This window comes from Procambarus clarkii, chromosome 25 (assembly GCF_040958095.1).
Source record: "Procambarus clarkii isolate CNS0578487 chromosome 25, FALCON_Pclarkii_2.0, whole genome shotgun sequence".
NCBI classification, from domain to species: Eukaryota; Metazoa; Arthropoda; class Malacostraca; order Decapoda; family Cambaridae; genus Procambarus; species Procambarus clarkii.
In genome coordinates this window covers 29,567,122-29,589,936 of record NC_091174.1, presented here as the reverse complement: position 1 = coordinate 29,589,936, position 22,815 = coordinate 29,567,122, and the positions used below count along the sequence as shown (strand labels likewise).

General features: G+C 41.5%; 1 protein-coding gene across 1 annotated transcript in view; it reads right to left on the bottom strand.

Annotated features, from left to right (window-relative positions):
- Nucleotides 1-21,941, bottom strand: part of LOC138368496 (dynein beta chain, ciliary-like) — a 177,924-nt gene extending 155,983 nt beyond the window's left edge. Inside the window, exons 1-4 of the mRNA XM_069331017.1 lie at nt 21,419-21,941; nt 2,201-2,404; nt 1,687-1,883; nt 277-481 (exon numbers count right to left, since the gene is read on the bottom strand). Coding sequence (XP_069187118.1) covers nt 277-481; nt 1,687-1,883; nt 2,201-2,404; nt 21,419-21,577 — 765 coding nt within the window. The 5' untranslated portion in view covers nt 21,578-21,941. The remainder of the gene's footprint in view (nt 1-276; nt 482-1,686; nt 1,884-2,200; nt 2,405-21,418) is intronic.
- Nucleotides 21,942-22,815: the final 874 nt, after the last annotated feature.

The window sequence follows — 22,815 nt, the reverse complement described above, 5'->3', positions numbered from 1 at the left end:
TAGGCGGGAACCACAAAGCCAGCATGAGCTGATGAAATATTAGTGAGAGACGACAAGAACACAGTACCAGCTGGAGAAAGAATCAACAGTGACGCGGGGGTGGGGTGGGGTGGGGGGGAGGGAGGGGTACAAGCTCAGCACCACTTGATGCTAGTGAAACAATTATCAAGAACAAGCCTCTGTGGCAAGCGGCAGCCTTTCAGCCCAGAGAGTAGCTTCTGGTCTTTTCTACCTGGAACAAAGGCTTGTCCTTCGACTACCACCTGCTGGCGTTACCTTCTTATCCTTGAGTTGGCTAGAAATGTGAGTGAGATTTTCGCGACGTTTGCTCCAGAAAGTGATCTCCTCCAGAGGCTTGGGAAAGTAATCAGGTGCGGCCAGATCCTCCGTGTCCTGCGTCAGCACCTCCTCCACCTGATGTACCCACTTGATCACCACTCCCTCGATGGCACTCTTCAGCTGGGAGTCCGTCATCTCGCCCCTAGGGAGTGTTACTGCAGGTCAGTATCATCTACAAATATGACACGAGTGAAGAGCTTATCTAAAATTACTAGAACAAAACATTCAGTCCCGAAAGTACTGGTTCCTCCGTTCACTTTGAATTGCCCAATTTTTAAAAAGTCTACTAACTGGTAATGAGAATATCAAAATTTATTTGCAATTGATCTAGGTCGTCACAAAAGGAACCCCATCAATCATTCCAGCAGCTGTAGAGACCAACTATTTTAAAGTACCTACTGCTCATCAGAAACGACGAATATGTTGCTCGGACATTTGATGAATCAAAACCAACCAGACAGGTGCTGCTCAGGGATATGTAACAACAATACCATGAACTCCATAATTGACCGTCAGGGAAAATGTTCTGATTGATACCTGGTTGATGGGGTTCTGGGAGCTCTTCTATTCCCCAAGCCCGGCCCGAGGCCAGGCTTGACTTGTGAGAGTTTGGTCCACTAGGCTGTTGCTTGCAGCGGCCCACAGGCCCACATATCCACCACAGCCCGGTTGGTCTGGCACTCCATGGAGAAAATGATCTAGTTTTTTCTTGAAGATGTCCACGGTTGTTCCGGCAATATCTCATATGCTCGCTGGGAGGATGTTGAACAACCGTGGACCTCTGATGTTTGTACAGTGTTCTCTGATTGTGCTTATGGCACCCCTGCTCTTCGCTGGTTCTATTCTGCATTTTCTTCCACTCCAGTATGTTGTTATTTTACTGTGTAGATTTGGTACCTGGCATCCACTATCTTCCACGTGTATATTATTTGATATCCCACTCGTCTTCTTTCTAGAGAAAGAGCTGAGAACATTTGTAGAGCTCTGAGACGATCCCAATAATTTAGGTGCTTTATTGCGTCTATGTATGCCGTATATGTTCTCTGTATTCCCCTCTATTTCAGCAATCTCACCTGCTCTGAAGGGGGAAGTGAGTACTGAACAGTACAAATTCTCTTTCGGTGCAGAGCTATTCACCACTACGAAAGCTGTACTTTCTTAACTTACTCATTGTACAAAAAATCTAATAATAACCTCAAAAGCTATAATTTACTTGTGAAATATCTTACTTTCATCAGCAATTTCTTCATATTTGACGCAATGAATAATTAGGTCTATCGGCATTATTAGCGTCATGTACTAATAAGAGAAATAAAGGAAGAGGCTCCGGATACACCAAGAACTTACGTATCTAAGGCATGTCTCTCAGCCTTCTCCAAGGTATCGAGGCCGAAGGGGAGCGGCAGGAGCGTCTGGCCCCGCAGCTGGCCCCACATGCGGTACACGGTGCCTCTGAGGGAGTACAGCTGCTGGGACAGGTCCTCACACACCATCTCAGGCCACCCGCTGCGGTTAGCGGGGTTCTCCAGCATGGGAATGATGACCTGGAGGTCGTATACAGATTTTGTTGTATAAGTACTTGAAGGGTGAGAGGAAGAATATCTCACAACAAGGCCTTCACGAGTGAGAAACATGGCACGTCTACCATAATACCATATACGAAACTAGTTAATAATTACAGAGCATCTTCACTTATCGGGTATCAAAGAAAAGCATGTACAAGGTTATTTGGGGAAGTCTTGGACTCCGCTATCTCTCAACAACACTCCCTTCCATTATCTAGCTACTTTACTCCATTCTCTTTTTATCTCTCTCTCCACCCCAACACCCTATATCCATCAATCCATACTCTTATCCTCACCTCCTCAATGAGCGTGGAAAGCTGGTCCAGAGGCTGTGGTGAGATGTCCCCGAAGATGACATGATCGCGGACATTGCTGGTATCTTCCTCCCGCACCAGAGGGACATCGCAAGCCTTCAGGAAGTAGACACCCTTGGTCCTGAGACCGGCGGGCACCTCACTGGTAGCCACTAGCTGGTTGGAAAGGTTCAGGCTCACCACAACCTCAACAACCAGACGCCAGAATTAAAAAATTAATTGCGATATAGAGAAGTAGTCAACATTTTAATTGAAACATAATAAAATATATTGTTAATCTCCGACATGTAACTGGTCAAGACTGGCCTATATAGGCATAGTTCTCTCTATGTCATATAAAGATATAGTTCTCACTATGTCAAACAGAAGAATAGTTCTCACTATGTCATACAGAAGAATAGTTCTCACTATGTCATATAAAGGCATAGTTCTCCTTATGACATACAAAAGAATAATTCTATGTCACACAGAAGAATATTTATATGTCATGCTGAAGAATAGTTCAAAGGCATACAGAAGAATAGTTCTATGTCACAAAAGAATTGCTCTATATCATACAGAAGAAAAGTTCTGGCAATGGCATATGGAAGAATACTTCTGACTATATCACACACAATAATAGTTATGACAATGTCATACAAAAAACAATTGTGTCATACGGAAAAATAATTGTCACAAAGTCATTCAGAATAATATAGGCTGTCTCATAAAAATAGTTCCTACTATGTTTAACAGAAGATTAGTCCTGACTATTTCATACAAAAAAATATTTGTCACAACAAAATAATAATTCTATGACAAACAGAAAATAGTCAAGACTATTTCAAACATAAGAATAGTTGGATGTCACACAGTAAAACTTTCTATGTCATACAGAAGAATAGTTCTATGTTATTCAAAAGAAGAGTTCCGACAATATCAAATTAAATAATTAAGGTATGTTAAGCTCTCACACCCTCACCCATTATGTTCATGATTGCCCGTTGATTAATGTATATAGAAACACTGAGATAAGGACTGTTTCTGAACAAATAGGCTGGACGTGTCACAACTTAAAGGTTGCTGATATTCTCGAGAGATATAAGAATTTTTCACCAAGATTGTAACCTTTTGTTAAATTGTCTGAATGTGTTTTGCATATTGTCTATATACCTAGTCATAAAAGTATTTGTGTGTACGTTTGATACCATACTACTTGTGAAAAAGGAAGAAATGTATATGTTATCTTAAAGAATGTTCGGTAATATGTTTATTGTTGGTGATGTGTCCGTATATGTATGAACACATTGTACTGAACGGGGTGAGAAGAGCTTAAGCTATCTCATCCCTTTGTGTGTATTTTATCTTAATAAACTTATTTCAAATTCAATTTCAATTTCAATGTCATAATGAAGAAATTTTCGAACTCTGTCATGCAGAAGAAGAGTTCTATATCAAACAGACGAATAGATTTGACTATTTCATGCAGAAAAATAGTTCTATTTAAATCAGCGGTTATTCAGTGAAACATTTTTGTGTCATAGAAAATAATTATTTTGACTGTCATAGAGAAGAGCTCTGACTTTTGACATACACACAAATAATTCTAACTATGACATACTAAAAAATAATTCTGACTATAATACAGAAGAATAGTGCATACTATGTCAAACAGAAGAATAGTCCTGACTATGTCATAGAGATGAATAGTTCAGACTATGTCATGTAGAAGCATAGTTCCGTCAATCAGAAGAACAGTTCTATGTCATTCAGAATAATATTTCTGACTACGTCATGTAGAAGAATGACAATGTAATACAAGGAAATAGTTCTGATCATGTTATAATGAAGTACAGGTCTATGTCGTACAGAATAATATTTCAATGTCAATCACAATAATATTTCTATGTCATGCAGAACAACAGTCCTGACTCTGTTATACAGAAGAATAGTTCTGACAATGTTATACAGAGCAGTTCTGTGAGATGTAAAAGAATAGTTCTGACTTTGCCATACAGAAGAACAGTCCTCTCACTCTTTTATACAAACGAATATTTTTGTTTCACAGAAAAACAAATTCTGAGAACGTCATACAGAAGAAGAATTCTCACTATGTCATACAGAAGAATGTTCTAGGCATACAGAAGAATAATTCTGACTGTCTTACAAGAGAATAGTTCTATTTCATACAGAAAATTAATTCTGACTAATTCATTCAGAAGAATAGCTCTAAGTCATAAAGATGAAGAATTCTGATTATTCATACAGAAGAATAACTATGACTATGTCATACAGAAGAATAGTTCTATGTCATACAGAAAAATAATCAAGACTATGTCAAAGAGAAGAATAGTTCTGATGATATCACGCAGAAAAAATCTATATCAAACAGAAGAATATTTCTGTAATTGAGATGAATATTTCTCTGTCATACAGAATAATAGTTCTGACTATGTCAAGCAGAATAATAGTTCTATACCAAACAGACGAATAGATTTGACTATTTCATGCTGAAAATACTGTAGTTCTATTACATAGAGAATAATAATTAAGACTATGCCATGCAGAATAAGAGACCCCCCACTATTTCATGCAGAATAAAATTTTTGTGTCATAGAAAATAATAAGTTTTGACTCTGTCATAGAGAAGAGCTCTGACTATGACATACAGAAAAATAATTCTTACTGTAATACAGAAGAATAATTCTGACAGTAATACAGAAGAATAGTCCAGACTATTTCATACAGAAGAATAGTTTTGACTGTGCATTATAGAAGAATAGTTTAATGTTATTCAGATGAATAGTTCTCACTATGCAGTACAGAATAATAGTTCTCTCTATGCTGTAAAGAATAATAGATCTGACTATGTGTTATCGAAGAATAGTTCTGCCATTCAGAAACAATTTTATGTCAAACAGAATAAAAAAAATTAGTATGTCATACAGAAGAAAAATTCTGAGAATGTCAAACATAAGAATAGTTCTGACTATGTCATACAGAATAATAGTTCTAAGTCACACACGAATAGTTCTAAATCATACACAGAAGAATTATGACTATGTTATATAAAAGTATAGTTCTAAGTCATACAGAAGAATTGTTCCAAATCATTCAGTTTAATAATTCTGACTATGTCATAGATAAGAACAGTTCTTTGCCATGCAGAAGATTTTGACAATGTCATTCATGAGAATACTTCTGACTATGTGATACTGAAAAATAATTCAGACTATTTCATAGAGATTGATAGTTCTATGTCATAAAATAGAATAGTTCTTAGTATATCATTCAGAAAAATAGTTCTGACTATGCCATACAGATAAATAGTTCTTTCTCATACAGAAGAATTATTTTGTCATACAGACGAATGATTCTGACTATGCCATACAGAAGTATAGTTCTGACTATTACATACAGAACAATAGTTCTGACATTATCATAGAGAAAAATAGTTCAGACCAACATAAAGGTTTAGGTTATGTTATATAGAACAGTCTTACATAACGTAAATAGTAATTTACATTTATATTCAGAAGTTTTATTCATGACTGATTTATACAGATCACTTGAGTTTGTTATTTATATTCAAGAGTTCTTACATTCTAGTAAAGTCATTAGCACGGCGTTTCGGTCAGGTCCTTAATCCTTATTTTCCCCAGAATACGACCCGCCAAATCATTTAACAACCAGGTACCCATTCACTGCTTGAGGAACAGAGGCGTACAGTTTAGGATTGGCGCCAAGTTAATCCTCCCCGGCCAGGATACGAACCAAGGCCAAATTGCTCGTGAAGCGCGGGGCGAGTGTGTTACCACTCTGCCACGGAGATCGGTTTCCCAATCTACACTACAGTAGGGACTACAGCCCAGTTGTAACTGATAATATAGACAGTCCTACAGACGCTTTAAGTCCTACAGACTTATAGCCTAAATTTGGCAAATTATGTAACAGTAATAGAATGATTTGTAACTTGCAACGGAATATATACTTGTTTACATCCTCGGGTGCACCGGCTAGATTATATTCACTTCTACTCTGCACTTGAAAATATTGGCAAGGTCCACAAAACACATAGCTTAGTGTCATGCCATAATAACACTGAAAAATTACCTTTGGAGAGTCAATATTTCAACTTCATTCTCAAATATATAAAAAATATGGACATGGGTTGATTAACACGAATGCACTCAAAATATTTCTTTGTTCATTTTCTCTTTATGGTTATAAGTTTTCACATTATTGAACATGTGTTAATTTCTTCATTGTCTTATGACTGATAGAGTTTAACCCAGCCAAATGCAAAGTTAATGTTGAGGATTAGAACAGAGGTGCGAAGGCCAGTACAGCAGTATAGCATGCAGGGAAGGGCAAATCTTCAGTCATACAAGGAGAAAAACCTGGGAGTGGACACAACCCCAAATCTGATGCCAGAAGCCCCCATTAGTAGAATAACAACAGCTGCACACGGCATACTGGCCAACAACCACGTATCCTTCTGAAACTAGGACGAAGGGGCTTCCTGGGCATATACTCAGCGAAGGTGAGACTCACTCTTCAATATGCAACCCCATCAAGGAACCCTTAATTGAAAAAGTACAAAGATAATCTAGAAAAGGTCCGAAGATTTGCAACGAGATTCATTCTGTAATCTAGAAAAGGTCCAAAGATATGCAACGAGACTCATTCTTAGCTGATAAGATTGATCTATGAGAAAAGATTGAGAGAACTGGACCTTACCACACTGAGGAAAAAGAGAGATAAGAGAGCCATAATAACATACAAGATTCAAAGGGAAATTGACAAAGTTGACAAAACAGCGTTGTTCAAAGCTAGGAAAACAGAACGAGGAGTCATAGATGGAAACTGGAAACGCAAATAATAATAATAATAGTTTATTTGCAAGAAAGTACAATAGGTTGGTAAGATTACATAAGAAAGGTAGTTTTTACATTCATGCAAGACCACTAACACGCATGCATTTCGGGAAGGTCCATAACCAAACATATCACGTAAGGTGAATGGGTACACTGTAGCAAGGGTTTTATATCAACAAATAACTACAACATAAGTTGATAGAGATGATTACACTGGTAAGAATATATGTCTTAAGTACTAATATTGGGGCAGTGGGTAGTACATGAGACAGCGTGAGTTTGAAGCACGAGGTAGGAAACTATGAGGATGAAATTAGGTACTTTTATATTTTATTTTTGATCCGGGCATGGGATGGACAACTTTTTTAATTCATCAGGGACTGAGTTCCAAAGACTGGCTCTTTTATTTGCAAGGAGTGTTTGCACAGATTTAGTTTCACTCTGGGGATATCAAAGAGATATTTATTTCTGGAGTGGTGCTCATGGGTTCTATTACATCAATCAAGGAAAAGTTTCAGATCAAGATTAGTATTAAGAACAAGGTTTTTTACATGTACATATCACATGAGGATGTGTGAAGTGAGTGTTTGTTTGTTTAACATATCAAGTGTGACGGTGCCCTCTCCTATTTCTCCCATATGCCGAATTTAAGAGTCATATCAGCTTACCTGCAGGTTTTCTGAGATGCAGGGAATCTTTTAAGGTATGAGGCTACCGAAATGGTTACCGATTTATGGAGAAATTTGTATTATAAGTTTGTAGGTAAAGAGAAAAAGTCACGCCTAAGGTACAACAAAATGGCGCCCCCTGCCTGCAAATTCACCATTTTGTGTGGGGCGCCCGCCGGCCGGTGATTGGCTGGCTGAGGTCACATGACTTGATTGACCAATCAGAGCCCGCCCCTGGGTCTGTGACGCCACCGGGAGACTTGGCCCACCGCCTGCAGAGCGCCAGGCATTCAGAGATCTGCACTGCTTCGTTGAGAGTGGACGTGCGCTGGTTGAGCTCTCAAGTTCCGAGGTCTAGGAGCCTCATTCAGTGGATTTACATAGCCTGACCAGTTTATGGTGACTACCAAAGACTGCAGTACATCAGGGAAGTGCGTGAAAGCCGAGTTCCAGTAGTGTAAGAGCGCCGAGGACTGTGAGCTGATAGTCTTGGAGAAGTCGAGAGTTACGACGGCTGGAGTAATGAGTGGCTCGCCGTCAGTGGAACTCCAAGGTACTCAGAGCTGTTGTGATGGGATCACGCCCACTGGGCACTCAGAAGGGAGAAAACGCATCCAGATCTAGGAGTGAGTGATCTCGGTGAAGGAGTGCTTGAGGGAACGACGTGTGCAGTGACGACTGGACGAGCCAACGCCCAGGAACGTCACTCAGGAAACGAGTACGGAGATAACGAGAATCTCTACAACGCCTATGGACTGGTGACTCATCTGGGACGTCTAGGAACGACGTGAGGAAAGGAGAAGCCCTAGTGACCATCGGAGGCCAGGCGTCTGAGGACAGGATTCGTTAAGGTAGATCATTTTTCCCTCCCACATTTCCCTTGATTGTTAGGCAAGATAGGCCTATTATTATGTTTAGGCATTTACTAGAGTGTCATAGGAGTAGATTAGGCTGTGGGGACAGCACATATATATCATCTAGTTTCTGGGAATATATCATCTACTTTCTGGGAAAGACAGCGAATGGCGTGAGTGGCCGACCTGCTGGAGGACTGTGGAGCCAAGCTGTCGGAGCCGCTCCCCCCTGTGAGGGGGGCTAGTGGTCCCTTTAAACTCGATCAGTTGAAGTAAGCTGCCAGCGGCCACCAGAGGAGCGCTGCTGTCACCATTATTATTTCCATAAGAATACATATAGATATTTCATGTGTTTGTAGTTTGCTTTTGAGTAAACTTTTATTATTTTATCATTGCTTTTGATGTCACCTCCATCTTATTGAGCATTGTGGATAAATGATATATGATTATACTATACTGCATAGGCAGTATACTATACTGTAGCACAGGCACTCAGTATAGTGTGGAGGAAGAGCCTGGACACGTGGGAGATACCAGATGCACTTAAAGGTTAGGGGACAAGAAGTAGCAGACATAGCCCCTCTACACAAGGGAGGGAGCATTGGTAAAGAATTATAGACCAGTTGCATTAACATCGCACATAATAAAAGTATTTGAGAGAGTGATTAGGAGTCAGGTCACCAATTTCATGGAGACCAATGACCTCCACAACCCAGGCCAACATGAATTTCGAGCGGGAAGATCGTGCCTCTCACAGCTACTTGAGCACTACGACAAAGTCACTGAGTCATTAGAAGAAAAACAGTATGCTGATGTGATATACACGGACTTCGCAAAGGCCTTTCGATAAATGTGACCATGGCGTGATAGCACACAAAATAAAGTCAATGGGAATAACCAGTAAAGTAGGACGCTGGATACTCAGTTTTCTGTCAAACAGGACTCAGCGAGTAACGGTCAACCATATAAAATCTAGTCCAAGTACAGTTAAAAGCTCTGTACCTAAGGATACAGTCCTTGCACCGCTGCTTTTCCTTATTCTCATATCAGATATAGACAAAATTACAAGTCACAGCTTCGTATCATCCTTTGCATATGACACAAAAATAAGTATGAAAATTACCTCGGCTGAAGACATTAAAAAACTTCAAGCTAATATTAATAAAGTTTTCGACTGGGCATCAGAAAATAACATGATGTTTAACAGTGATAAATTCCAGGTACTCAGGTACGGTAAAAATGAGGACCTTAAACATACAATAATACATACCCTCTACAAATACATATAATTTATACCCTCTATAATACAGGGTATAAAACACAATCAAATATACCCATAGTAGGAAAACAGCATGTAACGGATTTGGGAATAATGATGTCTGACGACCTAACGTTTAGGGAGCATAACCAAACAAATATTGTGACAGCCAGAAAAATGATAGGATGGATTACAAGAACTTTCAAATCCAGGGATCCCATCACAATGGTTGTACTCTTCAAATCACTTGTGTTGTCCCGTCTTGAGTACTGCTCAGTACTCACTTCCCCCTTCAGTGGGTATGACCTCCAGATTTCCCCCAAAAAGCATTAAATGAAAACTGGTTCGATTTCAATCAAACTTTTTTGACGAGTTGTACATGAAAAGAGCTTCATCTGGCCCAAGTCTCAGCATCGTAGCATAAATAGGAAGGGAGAAAAAAAATATTGAAGTAGGTGTCAAAATTATTTCAAAATGGTCAAAACGATTATCAAACACAAGTGTCAACTGAAATCATATCTATGACTCTCGGCTATCTCGGTAGCATATATTAAAAAAATATTAAAATTAGTTTTATTAGAAAAAAATTTGTTAATTTAAAAAAAAAACAATTTCAATTTTTTTTTTATCGGACGATTTGCATGAAACGTATACACCTGACAGCACATAAGCCTATCTGTAAGGGTGCCAATTTTGGAGAAAACTGGTTGATGTCAACCTCAGCCACAGATGGCAGCACCTTGTGGGATATTTGGGGCTTGATTCTGATTATTTAAATATCAATGTAGTAAATTAAATTACGAAGGACCACCCGCTTTTAAAGTAAAGAGGGAAACTGAGAATTTCTGATCATTAGATAATTCCTAGATGAAACCAGTGACTATGGATGAAACTAGAAAGCATGATCATAATAATAATTAATGGGCTGTATTATTAAATGAAACAAACCTCAAACACCTACATTGGGGGGTTATTACTGGAGGTAAGTACGTCCAGGAATTAGTGTGGTTCGTTCACTAATTCAATTAATAATAATCTAATCCTATAAGATAATGTTGAAACTGATATCATTAAAATAAAGAGGAATATAAAATATGAGTATAATAATGAGTTACAGTAAACCACACATTAATCTCAAAGCATTCTGCACAAAATAAATTGTAATAGAATGGTAAAAGGAAATAAATCTTAGCTTGATGAAGATTCCTTTAGAAAGCCATAGAAGTCCTCTTATTCTCCAGACTCGGTACACTGACAAGTGGAACGGGTTAACATGGGGGAAGGCAGCATGAGGAATTCTTCTCTCGTGCTGCAAGATAAATAATTTCCAGTAGCAACTGATTTAACTACTCAATTTAAATTCAAGAATATTAAGATTTACAGGTGATTAAAACGTGACAAATTTTAATCACCTGTTATTAGGTGTTATCGCGCGTCTTAACGGACAATCACCCTGCTACTATCAAACTTCTACCTGATGCATCACATAAAAGAATACTTAGCTGTGGGCACTGTATAAGTATTAAGATTGCCGTGTTTCGCATCTCAGGCTCCGGCTAAGCCTATCCTGAATAGTGATGCGTTCCGCTGGCTGGTCACGTGTCGTCAGGAACCAAGTCAAAAGGCTCCTTATTTGACACCAGCACTAGCTGAAGATACTATCTGCAAGGTTATTCACGCCTCACAGTGGCGACTTTCATCTGAGGATGGATAACACCTGCCCTATTTGCTGGACAATAGCGTCTTCTTATGAGTACGGTAAGCGAAGGTCCGCCTCTCTTCGGCTCTACACGTGTACTGAGGATGGCGTCCCTCTACCCACGCCGAGTCAGCGTTCATAAAACAAATTATTGGCTCGAACATTAATATTTCTCGCATTTGCGCTTGAAACGTAAAAGACTGGACGGGTTTATTATTTAGAGGAACAAAATATTGTTATTTACCAATTTAAGAATAGTAAATATATAAGGGAGAGGAATTAATGTCTCCCCATGGCATTCATTGGTGACGTTAACTCTATCGTGAGGTAGACGCTATCATTCTAACGCTCTATTCGGCTTTTAGTTAGAGAACAATTCGTCTGCAATTAGTTGTCATACAGAATGCTTTAATTATGGAGAATCGAATTTAATTCTCACACAAATTGGATATAATGTGTTTACTGTAAGGAAATCTGACGCAATACTGGCGTCAGGTGACGTGAGAATTCTAGCCTACTGCACAGATGAAATTATTAGTACATGAGAATTCTACGTGTTGTTAATTTTACTTACTACAATAATTAGTATGGTTAGTAATAAGTAATGAGAATACAACAATGTTGTATTCGGTGTTGGAAATATCCAACACACCTTAGACTTTATTATTTTCTTATATATTTAAAATATTTTAAAATAACATAAATGTTTGAATAACTTTTTTATTTTTTATTCAATTTACATGAAACTTACACCTTATATGTAAAGTGTATGTCTCTAAACCCCAACTTATCGTTTTTTCCTAAGTTCTTTTATTGATTTTATATCAGCAATAAACATGACATATTTGCATAATTTTGGAGGGGAACTTTGAATATTTGTATTTTAGGAAAACTAAAGATGTTTTGGAAACTTCGTAAGTTACGAACCTTTATTATAAGCTAATGTGTCAGAAAAGTGTCATAGAATGATTATATCTGAAATGTGTTCTTTTTTTATTCACACTTGAAAATGTGTAAAAAAAAAATATATATATCTCCCTTTTTATTTACGCTGCAGTACTGAAACTTGGAACAATTGCAGCCCTTTTCATATACAACTAGTCAAAAAATATTGGTTGACATTGAACAACTTTTCCAAAATCGAGGTCAAGGCCCCTTCAGAGCAGGAGAGATTGCTGAAATAGAGGGAATACAGAGAACATATACGGCACACATAGACGCGATAAAGCACCTAAATTATTGAGATCATCTTAAAGCCCTCCAAATGTACTCACTAGAAAGAAGACGAGAGAGATATCAAATAATATACACCTGAAAGATACTGGAGGGCCAAGTACCAAATCTACACAGTAAAATAACAATGTACTGGAGTGAACGATATGGAAGAAAATGCAGAATAGAACCAGTGAAGAGCAGGGGTGCCATAGGCACAATCAGAGAACACTGTATAAACATCAGAGGTCCACGGTTGTTCAACACCCTCCCAGCAAGCATAAGAAACATTGCCGGAACAACCGTGGACATCTTCAAGAGGAAACTAGATTTATTCCTCTAAGGAGTGCCGTACTAAACAGACTGTGGTGGGTATGTGGGCCTGCGGGCCGCTCCAAGCAACAGCCTAGTGGACCAAACTCTCACAAGTCAAGCCTGGCCTCGGGCCGGGCTTGGGGAGTAGAAGAACTCCCAGAACCCCATCAACCAGGTGTCAACCAGGTATACTGGTGCTGGCATTACATAGAGAGAGACCCTGTGTTGGCAACACGATATTAGATTTGAACACTGGTACTGGCTTTTCCTAGAGTGACCCTGGGTTGGCAACACAACAACATATTTGGATTCTAAGGCTGGCAGTACATAGAGAGAGGCCCCCTGGGACTGCTGTAGATACATTTTATTCGAACCAACAGCATTGCTGGGAAGTAGAGAGAATTATCCAGCTGATGACCAGAAAGGAAGAGATGGAATTGAAGTTACGGCCGGGTGTCCGGCGAAACTTTGCCAAGCATAGGTGGGCAGGCTCGGTGGGGAGTCACATACTGCAGGATTGAGCTTAGCAGTGTGGTCTGGGCCTTCTCCTCTCCCCTTTGGGTCTAAGGTCAAATAGTGGTGACCTGTCTCGAGGCATAACTAGGAGAACTCCCTGGGGGGTGATATATGATACCCTAGTGGAGGGAGCAGAGACATACATGCGTGAGGTTGCAGGATCAGTAACATGATCTCCCTGCTGTTTGACTGTAACCTCACTTAACACAAGGCCAAGGTGAGCGACGCATGGCATAAGGGACTTAAATAGAGGGGCTGTGTGTTGTCTGAAAACAGAGTTTATCATTCTGATAGCAAATTTTAGCTGAGTTATGATAGGCTTGAGGTAGTTTGCAGTGGTTGAACCCCATGCACAAATACCGTATGTAAGATTAGATTAGTGCGCAGTATAATGAGAGGAGAGCAGAGGGTGAACATAATATCTGATTTTAGAAAGTATACAGACCGTTTTTGAGATTTTTGTCGCAAAAATGACTAATCATTGTCAAAAGTCAATGCAATGTCTAATCGTTGCATTAACCTAAGAACGTTTAGAAGGTGGGGCTAGGTGTCTAGTTCGACCCTACAAGCACATCTAGGTGAGTACACACACAAACATACACACACACACACACACACACACACACACACACACACACACACACACACACACACACACGTATATACACACTCACACCTGAAAGAATAAGAAGGCGCCACTCAGGCAAAGTGGAAAGCTAAGAACAGAGCTGCGGTGTCGGAGATCCTATAGGAGGTACAGATGAAGAGGGCTGAATAAAGTGTAGAGAGGGTTTTCCGATAAAGGAGGTACAACAAGAACAGATATCGATTGATAAAGATAGTGCTCACGTATGAGACCACAAAATGGAAAATTCTAGCAAAAAACTCAACTGTTAAATGTAAGGAAATACCAAAAGGTATTCCTTCAGAGGGACTTGATGATGGACGGGACAAGCATGACAGCAGACGCAAGCAACAAGTGCAAGGGAAGAGAACCAGTGGAGCTAAAGTGTTTAATCCAACAATTCCAGAGGGGAATGGGGAAAACACCCACCATCAGCTCAGCAACCTCAGAGAGGAGTGCAACACCCTCACCTCCCTCCCTCCCTCCCTCCCACTGACTCCCTCCCCCCTTCCCCACTGAAACCCCCCCCCCCTCCCCCCTTCGCTCCGAGCCCTCCCAATCCCCATTCAAAAGTTCACATTACCCCCCCAACCCTCACTTCCCCATCACCCCAAACACTCTCTTGTGTCCCCTTCCCTTGGCCCACCACCCCTAACCACAGAATCCGCCGAAGCCTTTTCAGCTATCTCACAATTTACCACATCCATGGAACGACTTCCTACACTAGCTAACGCCCAGCAAGGATGAGTGGAAGCGAGAATGGATAAAGAAAATAGGCTTTAAAGCAATGTACTCAAACGTAGCTAGAATTACAAATGAAACCAGTGAACTTGGAGAATGGGTTTTCTTCCTGTGACCTGACATAATAGCACACAGAGAAAAAATTAACAGAAGTTATAACAAAAGCAGTGTTTCTGCAGGAATACTACATAGCAAGCAAAGAGAGAGACGGAAGAAGTGGAGTAGGAGTGAACCTGTTGATAAGGAAAGAATGGAGTTTTGAAGAGATAGATGTACCGGACTGTGAATGGTTCATCATCTAGATAATTGACACCATGGACGTTGGAGGGAAAAAAGTAGTAGTGATATATAACTCACCCCCCCCCCCCCCCAAATATATTGTATTCATACTGTTAATTATGGGATACCTCAACCAGGGGAAGACTGAATGGGAGAATAGAGACCCACATGGAGGACCAGATACCTGGAGAGCTAATCTACTGGATGCAGCAACAATAAATTTTCTAAGCCAACACGTGAAGGGACCCACAAGAATTAGAGTGGAAGATAAGCAGGTTAAGTTTGATCTGTTATTCATCCTGAACGAGTTACGCATAAGGGAAGTTATATTAGAAGCCACTATTGGAATAAGTGACCACGGTGTACTGATACTTGAGTATCTGGTGGAAGTTGGAATAATCTCCCCAAAAAATTGCCAGAAAGCAAAGGCCTGTCATACCGAAAGGGAAACTATGAGATGAGAACATTCCTAATAGAAATAACATGAGAAACAGAACTCAGAGATAAGTCTTTAGAAGACATGATGGATTACGTCATCCAGAAGTCAGGAGGCAGTAGAAAAAGTTATCTTTGCTCAAAAGGAAACAAATTAAAAGGAAAAGAGGAATCCATGGATAAATCTGGCATGCAAGGCAGTTAAATATAAGGGCAAAGAGGAAATACAGAAATAACTGAACACCAGAGAGCAGAGTCAGATACGAGAGGACTAGAAATTTGAATCTCAGTGTTGGAAGAGAAGCAAAGAGTCAGTATGAAAACGACATAGAAAATAAATCCATGACTGAACCAAAACTGTTCCACAGCCACATCAGGAGAAAAACAACAGTGAAAGAACAGATGATGAAGCTGAGAACGGGTGAGGACAGGTACAAAGAGGCTAACTAGGAGGTGTGTGCAGAACTCAATAAGAGATTCTAGTAGGTATTCACAATATAACGAGAAGTCAGTGAATTAAGACACGTGGCAATAAACCAGGCAGGATTGGGAGATTTTGAAATTACTAGAGATGAGGTCAGATGGTATCTGATGGATATGGACGTGAGAAATTCTGTTGGACCTGACAGAATGTCTCACCAGGGACGATGTTGGCTAACATCAGAACTGCTTTCAGAAACCTGTGTAAGGAATCTTTCAGAACCCTCTATACCACATATGTTGGCCAGTCCTGGACTATGCAGTCCCAACATGGAGCCCGTATCTAGTCAAGCAACACAAATCTGTATCCATATTTATGGATATGGGAGTTAGGTACTCCCATATCCAGTGGAGTACCTTCCCTTTCACTCATGCCTGCATCTCCAGCTTGTGCACTAGTCTCTTATGTGGTGCTGTGTCAAAAGCTTTCTGGCAGTTTAGAAATATGCAGTTTGCCCAGCCCTCTCTCTCTCTAGCCAGCTTTGTGTTGCTTGGTCATAGAACTCAATTAAACCTGTTTGTTTCATTTGTTTCATTGCTAGGTAACAGGTGCATCAGGGTGAAGGAATCTCTGCGCATTTGTTTTTCCAGCGGTGCCGGGGAATCATACCTCGGTCCACGAGTCTAGAGTGCTGTCCGCTAAGTCACCGCCCACCACACACCCTGTCAATCAATCAACTGTTACTAACTACTAACTATTTTTGTTTTCACACTCATACACACACTCCCAGGAAGCAGCCTGTAACAGCTGAGCAACTCCCAGGTTAGATTCACTGCTAGGTAACAGGGGCTCAGGGATTAAGAAACGCTGCCCATTTTATTTTCTTTCCGGTGCCGGGAATCGAACCCGGACCAAAGGATTACATGTCCAGCGAGTTGTCTACACAGCCACGGCGCCCCTGGGGACAGGGCCTGTGTGTGTGTGTTTGTACTAACTAGTTGTACACACCAGGCCTCGTAGCCTGGTGGATAGCGCGCAGGACTCGTAATTCTGTGGCGCGGGTTCGATTCCCGCACGAGGCAGAAACAAATGGGCAAAGTTTCTTTTACCCTGAATACCCCTGTTACCTAGCAGTAAATAGGTACCTGGGAGTTAGTCAGCTGTCACGGGCTGCTTCCTGGGGGTGGAGGCCTGGTCGAGGACCGGGCCGCGGGGACACTAAAGCCCCGAAATCATCTCAAGATAACCAATCTCAAGATAACATAGTTGTGCTTGCGGGGGTTGAGCTTTGTCTCTTTGTTCCCCACCTCTCAACCGTCAATCAACTGAGGTACAGATTCCTGAGTCAACTGGGCTCGTCATATCTACATTTGAAATTGTGTATGCAGTCTGCCTTCACCACATCACTTCCTAGTGCATTCCATTTATTAACTACTCTGACACTGAAAAAGTTCTTTCTAGTGTCTCTGTGGCTCATTTGGGTACTCAGCTTCCACCTGTGTCCTCTTGTGCGTGTACTACCAGTGTTAAATAATCCATCCTTGTCCACCCTGTCAATTCCAGTTAGAATTTTGTATGTGGTGATCATGTCTCCCCAAGCTTTTCTGTCTTCCAGCGACGTGAGGTGCAGTTCACATAGTCTGTCCTCATAACTCTTGCCTCTTAGTTCTATGACTAGCCTAGTGGCATCTTGAGGTTATCTTGAGATGATTTCGGGGTTTAGTGTCCCCGCGGCCCGGTCCTCGACCAGGCCTCCACCCCCAGGAAGCAGCCCGTGACAGCTGACTAACACCCAGGTACCTATTTTACTGCTAGGTAGGTAACAGGGGCATAGGGTGAAAGAAACTCTGCCCATTGTTTCTCGCCGGCGCCCGGAATCGAACCCAGGACCACAGGATCACAAGTACAGCATGCTGTCCGCTCGGCCGACCGGCTCCCAAATATATTTGGGAGCATACCAGATTTGGCATACCTCTGGACTTTTTCGAGCTTCGTTTTGTGCTTGACTAGATACGGGCTCCATGTTGGGACTGCATAGTCCAGGACTGGCCAACATATGTGGTATACAGGGTTCTGAAAGATTCCTTACACAGGTTTCTGAAATCAGTTCTGATGTTAGCCAGCCCCGCATAGGCCGCTGATGTTATTCTTTTGTTGTGGGCTTCGGGAGACAGGTTTGGCGTGATATCAACTCCCAGATCTTTCTCTCTGTCCGTTTCGTGAAGGACTTCCTCTCCCATTCGGTATCCAGTGACTGGCCTCCTAGTTCCTCTTCGTAGTTTCATTACCTTACATTTACTTGGGTTGAACTTAAGTAGCCATTTGTCGGACCATTCCTTCAGTTTATCTAGGTCATCTTGTAGCCTCATACTATCTAGTCCTCTGTCTTGATCCTCCTCATAATTTTTGCGTCATCAGGCAAACATCGAGAGGATCGAGTCAATTCCTTCTGGGAGATCATTTACGTATATCAGAAACAGTATAGGTCCAAGGACTGATCCCTGTGGGACTCGACTGGTTACTCCCCGCCACTCCGAGACCTCACCCCTCACGGTGACTCGCTATGTCCTGTTGCTTAGGTACTCCCATATCCAGTGGAGTACCTTCCCTTTCAATCATGCCTGCATCTCCAGCTTGTGCACTAGTCTCTTATGTGGTGCTGTGTCAAAAGCTTTCTGGCAGTTTAGAAATATGCAGTTTGCCCAGCCCTCTCTCTCTCTCTAGCCAGATTTGTGTTTCCTGGTCATAGAACTCAATTAAACCTGTTTGGCATGATTTGCCATCTCTGAACCCATGCTGATGTTGTGTTACAAAGTTCTTCCGCTCCAAATGTTCAACTAGCTTTTTTCGCACAATCCTCTCCATCATCTTGCATGGAATGTATGTTAGGGACACTGGTTCAGTGCCTCTTGCCTATCATCCTTCTTATATATTGGGACTACATTGGCCGTCTTCCAATTTTTTGGCTGTTCACCTGTTACCATTGATTTGTTGCACACCATGGAGAGTGGCAGGCACAGAGCTTCTGTTCCTTCCTTTAGAATCCATGGTGAGATTCCAACCGGGTCAATAGCCTTTGTCACGTCCAAATCTACCAGATGCTGAAAAGTGTTGTGTTGCCTTTAGTTTACAGCGGGGGTGGGGGGATAGGGAGTGTGGTGATCATGAGAATTGGTGGCTTATTCGGTTCCCAAGTGAGCTCGTAAGTGAGGTCCGTGCCTGCTGACTATCAAGTTTACTATTCTATTATTGAGTGAAATGCATTAGTGACTATAATATGATATTATATAAACCTTGCACACTGTAGAAGACTTCAGAGAGAGGCACTTACCAGCCACCACTGGTAAGTCAGCCTCACCACCCTCTCCACAAACACACTAGGCAAGTCACACGGCGGGTTACTCCTCCCTCTGTTCAGCGATGTATATCACCGGTGTTGTCACTCAGATTTGATTTCTTTACTCTATCTGATCTATCGTTTGCGAGTTCACTTTGGTACGTTGCTACCTGTTTGCTGCACACTGCATGAGGCCAAATACTATGATCTAGCCTCAATATCACTTCAGTGTCCTGACTATTTGCGTTAATTCGCGGACCTCGCTAACACGCGTGTTTCACCGCCGAAGCTGACTGACTTGTGTGTGTGTACTCACCTAGGTGTACTCACCTAGTTGTGTTTGCGGGGGTTGAGCTCTGGCTCTTTGGTCCCGCCTCTCAACCGTCAATCAACAGGTGTACAGATTCATGAGCCTATTAGGCTCTATCATATCTACACTTGAAACTGTGTATGGACTCAGCCTCCACCACATCACTGCTTAATGCATTCCATCCGTTAACTACTCTGACACTGAAAGAGTTCCTTCCAACGTCCCTGTGGCTCATGTGGGTACTCAGTTTCCACCTGTGTCCCCTTGTTCGCGTCCCACCAGTGTTGAATAGTTTATACTTGTTTACCCGGTCGATTCCTCTGAGGGTTTTGTAGGTTGTGATCATGTCTCCCCTTACTCTTCTGTCTTCTAGTGTCGTAAGGTGCATTTCCCGCAGCCTTTCCTCGTAACTCATGCCTCTTAGTTCTGGGACTAGTCTAGTGGCATACCTTTGGACTTTTTCCAGCTTCGTCTTGTGCTTGACAAGGTACGGGCTCCAAGCTGGGGCCGCATACTCCAGCATTGATCTTACATATGTGGTGTACAAGATTCTGAATGATTCCTTACACAAGTTCCTGAACGCTGTTCTGACGTTAGCCAGCCTCGCATATGCCGCAGACGTTATTCTTTTTATGTGGGCTTCGGGTGACAGGTCTGGTGTGATATCAACTCCAAGATCTTTCTCTCTGTCCGTTTCATTAAGTACTTCTTCTCCTATTCTGTATCCTGTGTCTGACCTCCTGTTTCCACTGCCTAGTTTCATTACTTTGCATTTACTCGGGTTGAACTTCAACAGCCATATGTTGGACCATTCACTCAGTCTGTCTAGGTCATCTTGTAGCCTCCTACTATCGTCCTCAGTTTCAATCCTCCTCATAATTTTTGCATCATCGGCAAACATTGAGAGAAACGAATCTATACCCTCTGGGAGATCATTTACATATATCAGAAACAGTATAGGTCAAGGACTGACCCCTGCGGGACTCCACTCGTAACGTCTCGTCGTTACGTGTGTGTGTGTGTGTGTGTGTGTGTGTGTGTGTGTGTGTGTGTGTGTGTGTGTGTGTGTGTGTGTACTCACCTAATTGTGCTTGCGGGGGTTGAGCTCTGGCTCTTTGGTCCCGCCTCAATGTATGTGTGTGTGTGTGTGTGTGTGTGCATACATGTATGTGTGCATACATGTATGTGTGTGTGCTTACACGTATGTGTGCATACATGTATGTGTGTGTGCTTACACGTATGTGTGCATGTGTGTGCGGGTGTGCGCGTGTGTGCGTGTGTGTGTGCGTGCGTGTGCACATGAATGCGGGCGTGTGTGCGCGTGAGGGGGGGGATTTTTTTTTGTTTGGGGGGACCAATGTTTTGTTCTATTCCTTGATCAAATTGTGCCTTTCTAAATACTTCATTTACATAGTTCAAACAGATATGAAAACCTTTAAAGGCCTCACCATAAAATATTATCAGCAAAATTTCAGTAGTATAAATTTATATTCGAGAAATTTCGGTTTTAGTTACAAAGTACGTTAAAATTTATGTTTCTTAAGTTTCAATCAAAAGTTTGACAATCTCAGCTGGATTAATAAGAGTTTATACAATATTAAACAAGGTAGCATTACTGTAAACACGTTTCCAACTCCAGAATCTCTTACTTTATTCACTATTTAAAAATCTTACCAGCTCAGAATTGGAGTCGAGAAACTCGAGAAGAGTGGAGCGGGTGTCATCATGCTGCACGGCTTTGGTCCAGCGGTCAGCCTTTAGTCTGAGGGTCTTGTTGGTGTACTCCCCCAGGACGTCCCAGTTCTCCCGGTCGCCCTCCACGGCCACGGCCATCTGTCTGTCTTCTTCACCACAACAATCTCAGAAGTGGATCTTAAGGCTCTAGGATCACTCCTATAGGATTTCCAATTTTTCCTGGACTACTCCAGCATGAAGTCCATATTCACCTGTTCCTCAGCACCAGCCATCATCCTCAATACTGACACTGTACGACCACACCGAGATGTGGGCTGCTGCCACTTACACGCTAAACTCACTTCCTGAAAATAAATAGGTTTATCAGGAACACTAATAATAAAGTATATAGGGCTGAAAAGAGGCTTTAACATATTAAGGAAAACTAAAAGATTGAAATTAATTGCATTTATTTTGGAGCTATATTCATTTACAGTTGCAAGGAGATGTGGATATAAGGCAGTTTTCTGGTTTTGTCTACACAAGACATTTAAATCTGCGCTTATTTCAGCAGTTACTCAGTACAAACCTACTAATCCTGCTTAACTTCCATCCAACTGGGCTTTACAGTCATGCCATTGCATTACCCACAGTAAGCAAACTTTGCATACCTGGCTAGGATTTCTTGTACTACATCATTATGAATGAAATAATTATCAAAGAAGTTTCCTAGCCGAGAAGACTATTTAGCACCATCTAAGTAGCAAGTTATTCAAAAGGAGCTAAAAATCATGCAAAAAGCCTATACAAAAACTGAAGGGCATAAGAGGAAAAAATCAAAGGTATCGGAATCACCGAGGATGGTAACGCAAGAAAGCTAGGTTCTAGGGAGGCCTGGAAAGAAGGATATCTTAAATCATGGAAATACAAGCAATCTAATGTACCCAATAAAACACAGTGAAGACAAAAAGGAGCTGGACGCCGGTTCCATTGAGTAACCATCCGTCAGGCGGGTGTGAGCAGCACAACCTAGCCAGAGCCGTCTCCCAACACCTATTACAGAGGCAACAGGAAGCCCAACGAGAAACGTCATACTAAGCAGCACTTTGTTTATTCCCCATAATGCCAGCCCAACAACTCTGACAACAGTTGCAGATAGCGGCATGAATGATCTGGTAGAAATCTGAGTAAGGAACCCCCTCTCCTGGAAATGCTGCAAAGTATGAAGGGCCCCCTTACAAGGTAGTGACGCCAGCGAGGACATCATCATGCTTCTCAATAGGGTTCTAGTGGAATGTCTCAAGAATTCGTAGGACTATCGTCCCAGAGGACGTGGCGACAGTTAAAATCACCTAAGAGGAGTACAAGCTCTGGCAGCGAGTCCAAAAATTGCTATA